Source organism: Phasianus colchicus, chromosome 3, assembly GCF_987193195.1.
Source record: "Phasianus colchicus chromosome 3, bPhaCol1.hap1.1, whole genome shotgun sequence".
Lineage (NCBI taxonomy): Eukaryota > Metazoa > Chordata > Aves > Galliformes > Phasianidae > Phasianus > Phasianus colchicus.
Window position 1 is genome coordinate 15801759 of NC_143438.1, and position 17519 is coordinate 15819277.

At 43.4% G+C, this 17519-nt stretch overlaps 1 protein-coding gene across 6 annotated transcripts in view; it reads left to right on the forward strand.

Moving 5' to 3' along the window:
* Nucleotides 1-8681, forward strand: part of RNF152 (ring finger protein 152) — a 37113-nt gene extending 28432 nt beyond the window's left edge. For all 6 annotated transcript variants that reach the window (XM_090137049.1, XM_090137048.1, XM_031589251.2 and 3 more), the window contains exon 2: nt 7626-8681. In XM_090137049.1, coding sequence (XP_089993175.1) covers nt 7758-8369 — 612 coding nt within the window. In that variant the 5' untranslated portion in view covers nt 7626-7757 and the 3' untranslated portion in view covers nt 8370-8681. The remainder of the gene's footprint in view (nt 1-7625) is intronic.
* The last annotated feature ends 8838 nt before the right edge of the window (nt 8682-17519 follow it).

Below are 17519 nucleotides of genomic sequence, written 5' to 3' on the forward strand. Positions count from 1 at the left end.
GTTTCTCTTCAGGTATCAGGCAAATTCTATCAATGGCAGATGAAGCATAAAGCTGTAATGGGAGAACAAATTTGTCATTTTAAGTGATCAGTTGCTTTGTGGTCTCTCTCCCTCCACATTTTGAATACCACAGAATCTCATCACGTAGCCACAAATGAAAATCTTTTTTGGAAAGATGCTGCTGCACTGTGAATAAAAACTGTTACTTAGAACAAGTTTAATGTCCACAGAGAAGCTTTGCTCTTTGCTTGCGTATAGCTGTGAGGTTGTGGAATTTGGCCTTTGTGGCTTAATTTGTGACATCGCTTTAAATTAGGGAAGATACTTTAAATCTGTCCTTGCCAACCATCTGTTCCATGTGTCCTGGCCATCGATGACTAACCCTGTGGCTTTTAGTTAGGGAATGAGGAGAAGATTGCTTTTCTTCTGGGCCCCCGCCCCCATTCCTCTTGATGTCAGCTTGAGTGGCAAATGGATTTGTCACTTGGTGGTGGAGAAACCTGGCTTTTAATTCCTCTCACCCTAGGGTTTACCAGTGTGTCAGGCATAATTAAGAGCAGCCAAGAAAACTGATAAAGTGCTAATGGCCCTGCCAGAGTTACAGTGAGAATGAAATGCAAAAATGAGCACTGTCACTTGAGATGCTTTGAGCCCTGGAGTTTTTGTTCATTTTCAAATTGAAAGGGAACACTTTAGTATCCTCTGCAGGAGAATTTCCAGGTTTGAGGTATTTCATGACCAGGGTCAGGTCTCATCCTGTCAATGTACTCCTCATGCAGGAAGAGAACTTCCAGACAGCAGAAATGAGGAGGAGTACCTCACGAGACCTTTCTGGCTGGGCATCTGTGCATACAGGGATTTCTTGTGCTCTTCCAGGCTGGGAGTTTCAGGGACCTATGGCTCTGGAGCAGCTTGGCTTGTCACCTTGTTAAAAAGCTGCTAACCTGGAAGCTCTGAGCTGGTGAGGTGCGGGCCAGGCTCCATGGTCTGGTCCCCACGTTCAACTGCAAGGAAGGAGGGCTACTGAAGGGCTGGGTGGGCAGAAGAAATGTGCCTGAAATAGTCAGGAATATTTTGATTTCAAATAGCCTTTCCTCTGGTAAAACACTGCATGAAACTTTCTGGTGAGCGTGACTGTAGTGTTTTGACTCAGCAGTAAAAAACTGTACTCATCATTTGCTGACAAGGCATATTATGGGTGATGAGTAGTGTTTGCTATTGGAACAAAGTGCAGCTTATCCTGATCATATTTGACCAAAATAAGGTCTTTGGAGCTGGGGAATGTGAGCATGTCAAAGTTTGCAGATAAAAGGAGGGAGCAGCAGAGCTTGTAAGGTGAGATGGAGCACTGTACAGCAAATGAGTCTCTCTCTGTTTATATGAAAACACTAAAGGCTGATATTTTCAGCTGTTGTGGTTTTGCTCCGAAAATGCAAACTTCTGCAACTGGTTACAGTAGTGTGGTGGCTTTTATGTCTTTGCTTTCTGTTGAAAGGGCTGGCTGGTGGCAATTCCTGAAGTGAATGCAATGCGTTGACACCTAGCAGCCAGGCTCTGTGATCCACTTCTGAGTGCTCAGTGCCAGAGAGGGAGGCCAGCTGCTGTCCTGTTTAGTCTTTGCTATTGAGATCATCCAGAGCAGGTTCCCCTGGCACAAGTACATAGGATGTTGCGGGCTCATATTTCACAGTTTCATTCAGCATTATTTTCTGTGGCTCTTCACATCCGGGAGTACGTATGCCTAGTTGTCATCTTGGCAAGGGTTGGAGTAAAGCTAAAGGATCAATGCCAGCATGCGCTGGCTAAGGATTTGGTCAAATTAAAATGCTTTTGCTCTGCAGTATTTCTGTACAACTGTGAATAACAGAATGGAAAGGATAGTGGGTGTAGGCTGTCCATCTTAGGCAGAAGATGCCTGGCAAATAAGTAATTCCCAAGAGAAAATTGGATTAAATTTGTTTGTTTTATTGTTAACTTTATGTTCCTCAAAATGCAGGTGTTGTCTCTGTTGCAGTTTGCATGATGTCTGCGGAGATGCTTTAACTTTTGCATTACAGGCTTTCATATTTTTCATGGTCTGTGGAATAGTTGGTATGTTCAATGAACAGAAAATCTTGGACAGGACATGGAGATGCTGCCACATAGGAGCAATTAGGGGAATCAGGTGATTTTCTGAGCCTTGTTTCTCCGTTGCAAAAAAAGAATCTGTCTAGAGTCTTCCACCCCTGCTAGCTGGCTCATGAGGTGAGAAGTGGAGCTGGGATGAAATTATCCAGGAGCTTTGAGGCAACCTGGGGGGTGTTTGCATGACCTTGGACCAACTACTTCATCTCTCTGTGCTTCTTTTCTTAGATGATGAAAGGGTATAATAATGATAATACTTCTCTCTTAACAAGGGTGTTGTGCTGAATAAATTAATTAATCTTTGTGCTGTTTCAGTTTCTATGGTAATTAGTGCTACAGAACAGCCTAAAAATAAATGGAATCGTTTAGTGAAGGATATTCAAAGAGAATCAGGTAGTATGTCCTAGGTACTTGCAACAGTCCTAACACATTTTGTATAAACACAAATCTGCTGAAAACATCCATAGATATTGAGTTTTGTAGCAGAAATGCAACCAGATATTAATTATGTTCTTTCTATTCACTTTTTTTTTTTCACAGTCAGTTCTAAGTGACTGTAGCAGGCATTTCTTTCCATGTCTGTGGGCAGAGGGTTTTTACAATTAGTTCCCCTCTGTGCTGCCCCTCCCTCTCCTTTCCAGCCTAAGTGCACCTGAACCCTTCGTCATAAATCATAGACAGTAATACTGTCACAGAATTCTTAATGAGTTTGGGGAGTTTGTGTAATGAACCTTCCTTGAGAAAGGTGAAGTTTCATCAGCGCGCTGCCTTGCTAGATGTCTGTTAGTAACCTTGCCATGCAGCAAGCACGGCGTGCCTAAACACATGCATAAGTATGTGCAAAGTTTTCGAGGCTTTCAGTGATCAGCTAACTACACCAGCGTGCCCTGGAGCCAGTCTTTAACAACATGATGCAATATTTAACCTTCTTTGAATTGTATTAAATTTCCATGGGCATTATTAAGTATCTTTTTGTGGCTTTCATGCTGGTGTAATTTGGAGCCTTAATAAGTTAGAAATATGTGTGAAGATAGTTCTTCATTCTCTGGTAGAGGCAGCATCCCTTCAAGACTGTGCTTTTCATTGCTTAGTCATTGAGGCTGTCCTTATACTGTGTTAACAGGCAGTGATTTGTCATTGTTGTGTTCATGAACTAGTCCATCTCACATCCAGTGGATGTTTAATGTCCGTCTTTGCACCGGCTTCCAAAAATAACTGCCTTTTCTGGTCGCTTTATAGTTGGTGTTTGTGCAAACATTCTTTGCAGCAAACCTAATTTTAATCAAACCTCTTTGCTTTCTCTTTCCTCTCCCTGTAGCTGTGTTGCATTAGCTGAAGAAACCTTCTTTTGTACGCCTTGTGCAGTACCTCTCTGCGTTGAGTTCAGAAGCAGAGAACTGCAACAAATGCCCTTTCCCCCTTTGATATCTTGGGAAACAGGAGGCAAGCGCTACAGCATGCCTGGCATCACCCAAAAAAAGAGTTTGAGACCCAGCCTCAGCCTCTGACAAGGTATTGGCAGAGCAGATGGCATGAATGACAAACAGCTGAGAGCCATGGTTTATTCTCCAAAGCTTTGTGTCTGTGTTGCTCTCGAGTCATCTGGTATTTTCTCAAATCTTTAAGACTCCTCAGAGGGCAGCCCCAATCTGCAGGGTGGGCAAGCTGTCATGCTCTGAGCCACCTGCAGTTCATCATTTTCTCAGGTTCTTCCCTGTCTCTCTTCTCCTGAGAGCAGTCTCTATCACTGTGTGTTAATCTCTCCTTGCACTGGCCATCAGCAGCCCTTTGGAAATTGGCTGCAGTAAGGATGAAGGGGTAGGCAGGGGAGTTTCCTGATGCTGCTTTACAGGTCTGTCTCCTCTCACTTCCTTGCTGCTGCTGCACCTGTCTGATACTTGAATTTTGGAGCATTTTTCATACTCTGTTAATTTTTGTTTGTATTACTAGATAGATCTCAGCACTGAAGAGCTCTGGTTGCTGTCAGATTTACACCAGGCAGAGTTACTAATTGCAGTTGCACTTGCCTTTCTCAGTGAATGTCATGTTCCCCAGCCTTTCCTTGCACATGCATGCCCATATCCATCCATACATAACGCTGTCTCTCTTAAAGCCCCACAGAATCTTTCCTGAATTTTTTTTCCCCACAGTTTTCCTGCACCAGCAGCCCCTGTGGCTGCCACTGTGTGACAAACACAAAGCCTGGCTGCCTCTTGGATTTTGGGCTCAAAGCACCAGAAAGAGTGCATCTGAGTAAGCTCTGAGCAAGGTGCCCACTTGTGATAGCTCAGTACCTCCAGCTAGCACAGAGCTGTTGATCACAGACCTGACAGCTCAGCCTTCCATCCAGGAGGTTACTGCAGCATTAACTCTTTGCTTAGATGTTGAAATAAAGTGGTAGAGAAGTACCAAGAGAGTTTGTGTGGCTTTTTCCTTTCTAACCGCACGTGGTGGAACGAAGCAGATAGTTACCGTGTGCTTTAATTCTTACTGTAGGTGATGGCTTGACTTTCTTCTATGTCCTTCATTGTGGTTGGGAGTGAAGTTGCATTTCACTCACCAAACTAAATATGTGAGCTGTGGGAAAGGCAACCTCATCAGCATCTGCAAAGACCAATGGGTTTTGTGGCTGTGACTGCCATTTAACTTGTCCTTAGACATGTTCTGAACGAATCATACTAGTCTCCGCTTACAGGATGTCACCACTGATCAGTCAAAATATATCTCTGGTTGTTACTTGAGGCGTTGGGGGAAAGAAATGTTGTGATTTGAAATAGGCATATGCACCATGCAGCCTTGCTCTTCACAACAGTATTTGTAATTAAATATGTAACTCTAAGATACGGTTGGAAGCGACTGTTTCTTTGATTTAACACCAGATCAAAATGGAGCTGTCATGGTCACAGTGTGTTCTGCAGATATATCGAAGAATCATAGAATATCCCAAGCTGGAAGAGACCTGCAAGGATCGTTGAGCCCAAACATCATGCAGGTCCTAGGTCCCATCATACCTTCCAATCTGACTCCACTCTGTTTCTTTTTGTTTGTACCACCAGTGCTTTGTAACTTGGATCTCTTGGATAAATGCCTCACACCATTACTTAGCATTCAGACCAGCCAAGGTCTTTTTGCTGGAATGAATGTTTTCATTTTTCTTGGACACTCTCTGCTTGGAGGTGACTTTAATTTCATTTTTCAGTTCTGAATATCTTCCTTCTTTCTCTTCTAGCACTGATCTTCTGCCTTAAGAATGTCACTGCAACAGGGATGAAGGGCTCGATAGCATATGAATAAATAACTCCTGAGCAAGGATAGGTGGTCAGAAAAAAACGAGAATGATCTCAATTGCTTGAAGATCAATAGAAACTAGTTTTACTTGAGCGCTGTAACAGGAGAGAAGTGGTTACAGGTGACAATTAAGTCAGGTCAGAGAATTTCACTGGTCTCATAATAATATTCTACCTCTCATAATAGTGTTGCAGTATTATTATACAGTTTTTTTTTTTAACAGTTTTGCATATACCTAGGGCTATCCCTAGGACTTTGGAGTTGCATCTTTTAATGTTTGAGCTCATTTGTCAGAGAGAATGCATGACTGTGAAGAATTTGTATAAAATTGCTGGATCACATGTGGTTGGCTGAAAACTGGGTCTGGTGACTTGGGCGATCCCTTCCTGAGTTCCTGTAATTTGTTTCTAATCTGGCCTTTCCCTCTTACTCTTTCTCAGCTGGGAGGTACCTGGCTCTTCCATTTTCCTTCTTCAGGTGCATACCAGTCTTTTGAAGATTCTTTCTTCCAGTCTTCCTTGTGCCTGCCTTTGCCTTAGGGATGTGGAGATAGTGATGCAAAAGATCAGTCCTTTCCTCATTTTCTGCTCCTTTCTCTTGGTTGTAGCCTGCACATGAGCTGTGAATGCAGAGTCTCCTCCATGGCAGTGTGTGGTTCCTTCTGCATGTGGGGTATCTGTTAATGCCTTGTGCAATGTACAGCTGGTGCTTGGGCATCTTGTCCCAGTCCTGTGCAGGCTTCACACTGGCCAGGGTCTTAGACAGAGTATCCCAAAAGGCTCATTCCCATGGCTGGAACATGGCTTTTCTCACAAGCTCCAGTTTTCATAACCTCAGTCCCTGCTGCCTCCTGAGTCAGGGTTGTCACTGCATGTTTGTTGAAGCATTTTGTGAGCCAAAATCTACTGCTGTTACAAAATCAGCAGCAGGGCCAGCACTGCCAACCAGTGACAAGTCATTAGCATCTGAAGAGATGACGTGTATTTTGTTTTCCCAGTTCAAATATTGGCAGGATGTGGGACGTTGTAGTCCAGAGGCCTACCCTGCATTGCATACCCCATGTTTATGCCTGGTTTGTATTCTTGAACGACGTTATTTCTGTTCTGGTGTCACCTATTGATTATCATGTTGCCCCCCAGTTGCTATGACCTGGAGGAAAGAACAAGAAATAATACTGTGGAAGGGAAAAAAATCATCCAACAGCTGTGGTGTTAACTCTGTTGCATATAACGTTGTGATAAGAGACGATCAAAGGTCCCCACGCAAATATTTTGGGTTTGTTTTCCTGCATTATCTGGATGCAAATTTGATCTGATACTTCTTCAAATAGAGTGAGGAAGGCGGAGCAAAAAGTTGTAAAAATATCTCTCCTTCGTATTTACCATGCGTTGGAGTGGCTGAAATCAAACAAGGCTAAACAACTTGCTGTGGAAGTAAACACAGCTGCCTCTTTTTGCATAGCTGTAAGGAATAAGTGGGGAAGTGCAAGGAATCCTTTTTTAATGACTGGCTAAGAACAGGGTCAACAGCAGCTTGCTTTCAGTGCTGTGCATTCTCCATGATGTGCTGCAGTCCTGGGTTCTCAGCAGAGCCTTTCACCTCGGGGGATGCCTTTGTCAGGGATGAGGTTTATTTCACAAGCTGTTCGTCTAACCTAGCCCACAGTTAATTTAACTGAAGAACTTGCCCTTCCTTTCTGTTGCGCATAAGTGTGGGTGTTTCGATGTAGTTAGGTGGTTGCTCATTCATGTATGCATTTGAACTTCAGGAGCCTGTGGAAATGCATCTGTTTAAATGTTTTTTTTTTCCTTCCACCTTGCATGCAGACTTAGTGGTTGGGCCAAATAGCTAAAAATCATCAGGTTTTTAGAGGGCAAAATGAGAATAATTGTTATAGTGCAGAAAGGGCTGGAAGAAAGTTCTGAAAATATGAGGTGGATGCTGAAGGACCTGCTTCGTGGCTCTTTCATGGGCATAAATATGAGTAGAAGTCTGAAGGGTTGATAGTGATTTTATAACTGAAAGAAGAGGGTGAATGTTGGCTATCACAACCGGTTTGGTAAACAGAATAATACCTGCTTGTTCAGAGTTGCAGATTTGTTTCTCTTGCCACCTTACAAATTCAGCTCTAGTTTTCACTCACCTGTAGCCAGGCTTGTGTTTCCTCACGTTCCTGTCAGTAACCAACTGTTTCACGTTTCTGTTTGCCTCAGGTGCTGAAGAGCTGGAGGTTTCCCTGTGCTTTTGCCAGCCTTCTTGAGAAGAAGCGGTTGAAGGTGGCCGTGGGACACTGTGGCCAGACCCCCACCAGGCTGGCGGTGCCTCGCTGCGCCGTGCCAGCCACCATGGAGACGCTGTCCCAGGACTCCCTGCTGGAATGCCAGATTTGCTTCAACTACTACAGCCCGCGTAGGCGGCCCAAGCTGCTGGACTGCAAGCACACGTGCTGCTCGGTGTGCCTGCAGCAGATGAGGACCAGCCAGAAGGACCTGCGGTGTCCCTGGTGCCGCGGCATCACCAAGCTGCCGCCAGGCTACTCCGTGTCACAGCTGCCCGATGACCCTGAGGTGATCGCCGTCATCGCCATCCCCCACACCTCTGAGCACACCCCTGTCTTCATCAAACTCCCCAGCAATGGGTGCTACATGCTGCCCCTGCCGCTCTCCAAGGAGAGGGCTATGCTGCCGGGAGACGTCGGCTGTCGCCTCCTGCCCGGCAGCCAGCAGAAGTCCCTGGCGGTGGTGACGATCCCGGCCGAGCAGCAGCCGCTGCAGGGTGGCCTTCCTGCAGAGGCAGGTGCGGAGGATCCTGACCGCAGAGGCGTGGTGAAAAGCTCCACCTGGTCGGGGGTTTGCACTGTGATCCTGGTGGCCTGCGTCTTGGTCTTTCTCCTGGGCATCGTCCTCCACAACATGTCATGCATTTCCAAGCGCTTCACGGTGATCTCATGCGGCTGAGGGGTGTGGGGCTGCCCCAGGGTTGCTCACCCAGGGGTTGGGTTGGTGGTGGTGGTGGTATCGAGTGAGACAATTCACCGAAACTTTGGCCGATGACTGCAGGACACTTTGTTCCCAGATGGTGGTGCACCAGCCTGGCCACAGCCCTCGGCACCAGTGGAGAAACCTATGTCCAGTAATGTCCAGATGGTAATGGCAATGAGAAGGACTGCATGCGTCACCATAATCATTTTATCAAAGGGACTGTAATTTATGGCAGTTTTTATTGTGTTATGAGATTAAAGACATCTGTGTCGCTGGTTGTACTGTAAAGTATGCAGTATGAGCTCTTCTCTAACCGCGGTAGCTGAAAATCAGAACTGCTCCACGTAGAATTGAAGGAAAACTGGCCTGTGACTCTGTGAAAAGTGTTCGATACCAACCCACACATATTATTTTTTAACTGGGGGGGAGGGGGAGACTTGTAAAACAGAAATCATTTAGTTGGTAAGACATTTTCTATGTTTTAAGCTGCACATTAATTAAACTAAGTTAGGAGGTTGTACAATAGTTTTTAAAAGGAAACATTTTACAAGCAGTCATTTGGTTCTGTGGTGTGTGGTTTTTTGCCTCTATGTCTGATTTTCCCCACTGTTTTCAGCTATGGGGAAGTGACACTTCCAGAATCTTCTATTTGAAGGAGGTTCTGAGCAGGGAAGCAAAGTGAGCCTAGGAGGAGCACTTAACAACGCAGCCAAACATTTCTGCCTAACCTACTTCACATGAAGAATGGCTCTGAATGGTGAACATCAGTCATACTGTTTTACCTCTGATCTGGCAAGTGGGCTTCCTGCAGACCTGGCCTTCATGGCCATTAGTGAAGAAGTGGGTCATGAGAAGTCCTAGGACTCCTTCCTGCAAGGACAATGGCAGCAAATTGTTCTTCCTTTTCTTCTTCTAGAGGTTGGGTTTTCTTACTTTTTTTTAGAAAAATATACACCTATTTTGCCTCCCTATCTCATAGGAGATACAGCTGCACACCCATGGGTGGTGTGAAAAAGAAGTTGCTGTAAGGAAGCCTCACCATGCCAACAGACCATGGACCCTTCTGTGCAGTTTGTGTAAGAGGCAGTGACAGAGCTGGAAGAAGAACACAGGTCAGCCGAACCCTCTCCTGGGTTGTGCTGTCCCTCATAATTCAGTGTGGCTATGCTGGTTGTACTGCATGTACAACCTGGTGTTAAAATGCATAGGTGAGCATAATGCAGACCTTTTGCCACATTTCATATGAATGTTGGTCTTTGTTATGACAGATATGAAGAAAAAGCACAGGAAATATCCCTATCCACCTATGAATGTCCTAATCTCCCACTTATTTGCAGTTCTCTACTCAGAATGAGCCAAATTCCTGAACCTGCATTTCAGCAGCGCCTTGCTCCGCTAGATTTAGTTAGTACTGTTTGTAGCTTAAATGGAGCTCTGTGTGAATTGCTAAGTGTGAATGCTGAAATCTGGAAGATTTAAGGATCGGATTGAGAGGCACATAGCAGGCCTTTACTAAGACAGAAAATTCTATTGATTAGCACTGGTTCTTTTTGCAAGTGCAAAGTATGAGCAGTTGCCTATGTGTAATCTCCCCGAAGAGTGACTTGTCTGCCCAGTGCTCTCCCTAGTAATTAGTTAGAGATTGTTCAAGTTTGTATTATAACAACGGAGAACACAATTTTGACTGTACAGTGCCAAGGTTGGCCTTGTAGATGGTGGTGGTTTTCTGATTTTGTTTCTGGCTCACAGTAAACATTCTCAACTAGAAATTTCAAGAACATACCTCTGACTTAGTGCTGGATTTCTTTCCCTCCTCATTCCCACACCACCATTTTCTTCCTTAATTTCTGTTAATCGCAGGATAGCATAAACATATGGTGCTTAATTGTTACGGTATACCTGTGGTCATATTTGGAGAGGAACTGTCATATATATTCATAGCAGAGAAAAAAAACAACAACATTGTCCTCAGATAACAAATTCAGTGTCTTTTTTTGTGCAAGGTGATGTGCAGTATGCCTTGAACTTATGAGAATTGTAATGCATCGACATCTCTCAGCAGCACATTTGGTTTGGTTGCAGTAAAGAATGACAGGAATTCCAGAATGCGTCTGTGAACGTGTTAATCTCTTGTTCCCAGTCAGCAGCCAGGTTTCTGGTGACATCCACGCTACACTGCTTATTATGTAAAGAAAAGCCAGTTCACCAAGAACTCTTGCCTTCATAGACTCTTGAGGAAGTGACTAAATACAGCCCTCTGCTGCCTTATCCCCTGTAGCAATTCATGCTTATACCAGGAGTACATAGCATAGCTGGGAGGTGCTCTGAGAACCTTGTGCTGCCCTTGGAGCTCTTGAGGCCAAGGTTTCTCTGCACTGCAGAGAAGTTGTCTTGAAAACTGCCCCTCTTCATCCCCACATGGAGAGTGCGGTGTGAAGGAGCAACCAGAAATTAGGTTAAAATACCACAGTGCATAACACGTTATACAACAGGCAGAAGTGGAGTTTATCTGGTGTTAATGACGTGCTGTATTAGCAGAATACCATCCCGTGTTACGTAATGCAGTGCATTGTTTTGTTAGTATGAATTTCCTGTACTTTCATGCCTGCTGAAATGCATGTTTGACCTAATTTCTGATCCAGCCATTTACCTGCTTACGGCCTTGTGTAAGAGCAATAAGGAAAACCTCAAGATTTTTGTCTGCGTGTGCGGTGTATACGTTAATTCCTTCTTTTTAACAGAAGTTCAAGAGATGTTTTTGTTCTGGCTTTAGACTGTGACTCTCATTTTAAATTTGCAGCTGCCACGTCGTGTCGGATCACCCCGCGTTTCTGCTGACTTATACAGAAGAGAACTGAATAGTTTGTTGTCATGTGCAGTGTTAAAAATGCTTCTCAAGTATGTCAATAGTCATCCTGCGTTCCACGGTCCAATTCCTGGCATTGAAAAGTACTGCTATAAACAGAGTTTGGATCAGTTTTGTTCTTTTTTGTTTTTTAAAAAAGCATCCTTGTCTTTGTATGTTTTTTTTCCTGTGGAGACATTTGGACTTGTGTGAAAATCATTGAGTTCTGGGCTAATTTTTGTTGCCTGCTGTCCAGTAAGAAGTCAAAGTCACTGCTGAGTTCCACCAAACAAAAAAGAGACTTAACTGTGACTCCAGTGCTGTCTGAGCAGCCAAAAATTAGACTGAAAGTGGTTGTGGGAAATTACAATGCAGGAAATTACCTGCATTTTTTTTTAGAACAAATTACTCTGTGAATGTGTATCTAATGGCTTGTTTAATGGGAAGAATGTGCGCGTTGGGGTCCAACTTCTTTGTTATCCCAGAAGGCCCCGACTTCCATTTTTGGCTTGTGCTTTCCTGGCAAACAGACTTTGGGATTCACTCTGTGAAATTTGGTTCAGTGAATTTTAAAAATTCAAAATATGCAATTTTGGTATGTGGGATTTCTTTTAGGAAATTGTGCTCAGTAATTCTTCATGCTTAACCACAATGTAAAGGAGCCTGAATGTTTTGTGAACATGGAGCAATCATGAATCCAAAGTTTCATCTTTATTAATGAAGCTCGGTCTGAATAAAACATTAGCAGGAAAAGAATGATATCGAATGAATTATGGTACCTTTGTTACTTTGCTATCAAAGAACGTGGATGGGAATTTGGCAGAGTTGCTGTTTTTTTTTTATGAGGGGTTGGCTGAAATTCGAGTCTTAGTGTTTAAGGCAAAGTGTTAAGTGTGGGTTGTAGTAAATGATAAAAGGATTTTCACATTTAACTACCATGGAATATGAAATTAGAGCTGAAGACTACCCAGCCATGCAACAGATTTTTCTATCTGATTAATCAGATGATTTAAAAGTATTAAGTACACTTCGTGCTCATGGAAGTGAGGGGCTGCTGGCCTTGACTTGACATGCATTGCAGTGATGGGGACCTGGCTCTGCCCTCCCAGTCATGGTAATGCCGTGAGCCATGAGCCCTGGGCCACCTTTGTCATAGGTCTTCTGAAACAAGGGTGGCTGACTTTGGACTGATTTTGGTACATTTATAATGGGGCTAAAATGAAAGAAAAAAATTAATACCCAATTTCCTTTTCCTGGTTGCTCATAAAAGCGTGGCTTGAGATTCGTCTTTTTCCAGACTTTTCCTGTGTTTGGATGAGGGCAAAGTAGGGATGGAGGGAAGAAAAGATGGCTTGGGAGCAAATGAGTTCTGGTGTCATCCAGGAGGCTGTTAAGTATCAGCTGGCCCTGGAGGCAACGTTTTTGTGCCTGAGCTTCAGCAGGGTGAGATGGCCTGGCAGTGCTGCAGTGGATTTACAGCATGTTTTAGTGACCTTTCCCATGCTGTATGCTATCCGTGGGCTTGACAGCTGGGGCTGTTCTGTTCTTTCTCTTTGTCACTTTGCCTCTTGCATGCTTGTGTCAACAAACAAAGCTGCTTGCTTCGTCCTCGAGTCGAATGATTTTGCAGACGTTTCTGAAGTTGCCTTGAGCATCTTTAATGAAAAATATTACCTTCAAAGTTTAGTGAAATTTAAGGCTTAATAAATGCATTCTTTTTTTTTCAAGTGTTTCCTAATGCTTCAATAAATTTCTCATTTTAGCTGTAAGTAAATCCTATAATTTTTGTGCTTACAAGTTCCTATACATCTAAAGCAATACACAGAGACTAGATTAGATCCACAGCCAAAAAAAAAAAAAAGAAAACTTCCTATCCTTCCCACAGTCCTCTTCAGATCTACAGAAGCCTGTTTTCCCCCTCCTCATTTGTACCATCCTGAGGAACCTAAGCATGACAATGAGACGGAGAGTTGTGGGAATGTACTGGGACCCTGCATGTATGAGCATGGAGAAGTGTTGCCATGCTCAGGGGTGGAGGGTAAGCACACAGCACATGCTCTTGTGTAATAGAGGCCAAGAGGATTAGAAAAAGGGCCCCAGGCACTTACAGCTCAGGAAGGTCATGTACTTTATGGTGCTGAGATAGATGGCATGATAGCACAAAGCCCAGGTATTGCTGCCTGGTTTTTGCATGAGATGAGTGCAGCTCCCTTTGAGCTGCCTTGTGCAAACAGACATCTTGTGCTGCTGCACAGGACCAGTGCCTCCAAGCCAGGGTGTCACAGAACAGCTAGAAGCCTGGGTTTTTACTCCAGTGTGGGTTATGAATTCATTTGAAGTTCATTTGTAACACCTTCGTCAAGCGCTCCTGAAAGCTTGAAGGCAACAGAGAGGCTTGGCTTCAACAGGCTCAAGAGCAGGAAGAAACGGCGCAGAAGGAGAAGGGAAACGAGCGGTCAATTAGGCGGTCACCTGCAAATTCAGATCTGCGTGTACAAAACCATCTATTAGGATGTTTAGTAGTGAACCGTTATGTCATTTCTGTCAAATGATGTGCTAAGAATACCTTGGCTGTGAAACTGCAGGTTGCTTTTTTTCATTCAATACTGTGGAGATGGGAAGCTGCCTATTTAGTAGTATAGTTTTCCATGTAACTGAGAAGCTTGATGAGTGGGCAGGAATACTTCAGGGTGCCAATACGTTGCTGAAGCTCAGGACTCAGGTACAAGCTAAACAGAAGTTCAACAGGAAGAAGCTGGGATAAAAAAAGAAGCAAATGAGTGAATGTTCAGTGTGTGTGGATCTGTTGCACTGTAGAAAACAAAAGCTTATTTTGTTTGCATGTGTGTTGCCTGATCTTAAGAAAAGCAGGTGGCCATCTCCCAGGATAAATCATGAAGTTGGTAACAAAAGTTGTAAATTCCAAACAGCTAAGGATAGGATTTATTGAACCTCTTAGGCCTGAGAAGGTATAAACAAAAGAAGTGGCTATTTTGTACTGCTGCTGTACTCAACTTACGAGGCATAAGACAGGAGGATCAGATGAACGGTGTGTGACCTTCTGCTTTGGTTCTTGAGATGGAGTAAATAGATAAATTGAGAAATATAACCTTCTTACTCAAGGTTACTGGTTCACCCATCTTGAGAATGACAGAAGGATGTGTGTGCTGTCACTATGCTGGTCGTTTTTAGAAGCATTGCCCCATAGGCCCCTGTGTGCACTGCCTAGACCTGAAGCATTAGGGTTTGTGTGTGCTTAAGAGGGTAAGAATGTGCCTCAAGATCTGAAAAAAAAGAAAAAAAAAAGAAAAAAAAGAAAAAAAAAAAAAGAATCCATCCCCCTGCAAGGTGCTTCAGCATTATAAAAAGTATGTGCTTTTGCTTTGAGGGGTTTAGGTTAGATATTAGGAGGAAGTTCTTCACACAGAAGGTGGTGAAGCACTGGAACAGGTTGCCCAAGGAGGCTGTGGATGCCCCATCCCTGGAGGCATTCAAGGCCAGGCTGGATGTGGCTCTGGGCAGCCTGGTCTGCTGGTTGGTGATCCAGCACATAGCAGGGGGGTTGAAACTAGATGAGCATTGTTGTCCTTTTCAACCCAGGTTATTCTATGATTCTATGATCTTACGGTCCTTTCAAAGCAGCCCATCGTGTGCCACATGCACGTGGCTGACTGCAAGAATGAAAAGAAGCTCAGTCTCCAGGCACGGCCAATTTGCTGACTGAAATGCAAATGAATAATTTCTTGCTTAAATTATTCGGAATAACGGTCACAGATGTTTCTCAAATGTTCGCTTAAGAAATTTACTGAAAAAAATTGGGACATGATTCAGGTTAATATACTTAGCAAGAGCCAAAGCATTAAATGTATGAAAGGTGAACGGATCTGGCCATACACTGAATGCTTTCTTGAAGACAGGTGGACTTTACCTATGGGTGCTATTATTTTTTTTTTAACTTTGCTAATTTGCATAATTCTTTTAGTAACGTGAAGTTAATCAGCTGTGCTTTGGGAAAGATGATATTGCTATTTGAAAGCATATTGGGTAGCAGAGGCTCTGTAGTCCCCCAGGGCAGCTGTTTTCAGATGTTTGAATGTAGAAACCTGTATTTTTGTAACTCTTTTTTTTTAATTGCCAATTGTACCTGGCTGACAATTCTTAACTCATAGAAGGAAATAATAACAAAAAAAAGTAAAAGCACGCAGTCCCAATCCGTGGCAGAAGCCATCCTAAGAATGCGGAGTCTATGATTTAAGGAACTCTGGAAAAATAAATTGAATTCTAATAGCGTTTCTCCTGCTGTTTTGAAATGCTGAGGGATTTGCTAAACCTACAGGCTGATACAACGGAATCCCTGCTTAATGTCTGTGTTTGCTAAACTGGCTAACTGCAGTGGCTACATGTGCTGTGCTTTCTTTCCCTTTCTGACCTCAGCTGGTTTAGAGAAGACAAGGTTTAGACAGTTGTAGCTGGATTGAACAGCGTGATAAGAGTTGTAAAATGTTACCAGCAAACCAGATAAACAAAGCATTGCAACAACACTGAATGTCTCTCGGCAGCCATCCAAGCACAACAAGCATGAAGCAGCTCCAGTGAACCCCAGGGATAGGGAGAAATGTTGTTGAGGAGTAGTGGATAAATGAGGACGTTTTTTAATACCCTAGATGCTGCCTGTGTTTGTTATTGCTGATGCCTGACATCTTTGGGTTTGAATTCTTTCTTTTGTCCTTTGTAACAAAGAGCCTAGAAAGCATTTTGTACTGCTTCCTTGCGAGACTGCTGTCTCCCGTTTCTTTTTCTTCTGCCCATTGCTTTGTCAGGTCTGTTTTCCTGCTGATTTGCAAGGAGAAACCTATCTGAATGTACCTGAGACTTCTATGGCATTTTCAGTGATGAAAATGATAACAAGTCTCCAAACAAATAGGAACATCTCCAGGGCTTTGTACAGAGTAATGTAATACATTTGTCATACCCCTTCAGTGTATTGCTATCATCATCAGTGCTCTGTAAATAAATGTTTTGGATTATTATACCTTTCAAAATACTGTAACCCTGCCTACTATTTTTGGTGGGAAAAAAAGCAACAGCAAAATAAGGGGCAAAGCAAATCAGAGACAAGAAACTATTTGCATTACAGTATGTTACAAATAAGGTTCCTCATTATCAGCTCATTTTGTTGTAGTTCTAGTGCATCAGTGACATCAATTCTATGATTCCACTTTGGTGGGGGAGAGGGAAAAGGAAGAAGAAAACCCATATTCATGGCTTGGATTAGGTCTGCTGAGTTTCCAAATGTATGTTTGTGCTTCTGTTTTGTAATATCTCATAAACCTCCTAACAAATGAAAATTGCAGTAGCACCAAAATCTCAATGAAATGTCACGTGCTGCCTATTAAATTTGAAATGCTTGCTGAAATGTGCAAAGCCTGGACATTTTGGGTTTTGAGCACTGAGAGCACTGGATGTGGAATTAGCTTTGGCTGTCGGTTCTCAGAGATCAAACTTGGGTCTCATACCTCATTTAAAGCCATTAGTGGACTCAGCCTGCAAGGTTCTTTGTCGTACGTCCTATACGCAGTGGCAGTCCTCATTTTATAGATGTACAGCAAGCAGCCTTTCATAAGGAGATATTGACCAATTTTGAGGGCAAATTATCCCTTTCCTGAAGAGACTTAGAAATCCTTGATCGGGTCAGTGACCTGATTTTTGCAAGAAGAAGATGAGAGTTTGGTTATATCACTTCTGTGCAGACTATAGCTCATTTCCTTGCATGGCACGAAGGAGAGAGGTGTCCTGGGACAGGTGTTGAACAGCCTGGAACACAGCTGTCACCTGCCACAAACCTCTGCTGGAATAACAGCTGAGTAGGGACACATTCTCCTTGCTGAAAGAGAGCAGTTGAGCACATCCCAGGTTAGGGCTTGGAACTCACGGTTGTTTTGCAATAGATAGGGTTCTAATGTTTGAAAGAAATGTCAAAACCTTCCTGTAAGGACCCTTCGGCTGAACTGTCACAAATGTGGAGGTCTCTCAGCCACCTCCTATCCTGTGAACTGAAGAACCTGTCCTTTCATTCAGCTTCAGGTAAGAGATTACCAAAATGGGCTGCAGGATTCTAGGCTGAGACCTGGTGTGCTGCTCAGATTCTCTTGTGGTAGGCTCTAAAAAGTGTTTCTCATCCTTCTACCCCCTTCCCCCAGCCTCATTTTGCTTATAATTGCTTTGGAAAAAAAAAAAAACAAAAACAGGAACTAGGAAAAACAGAAAGAGTATAACTATTC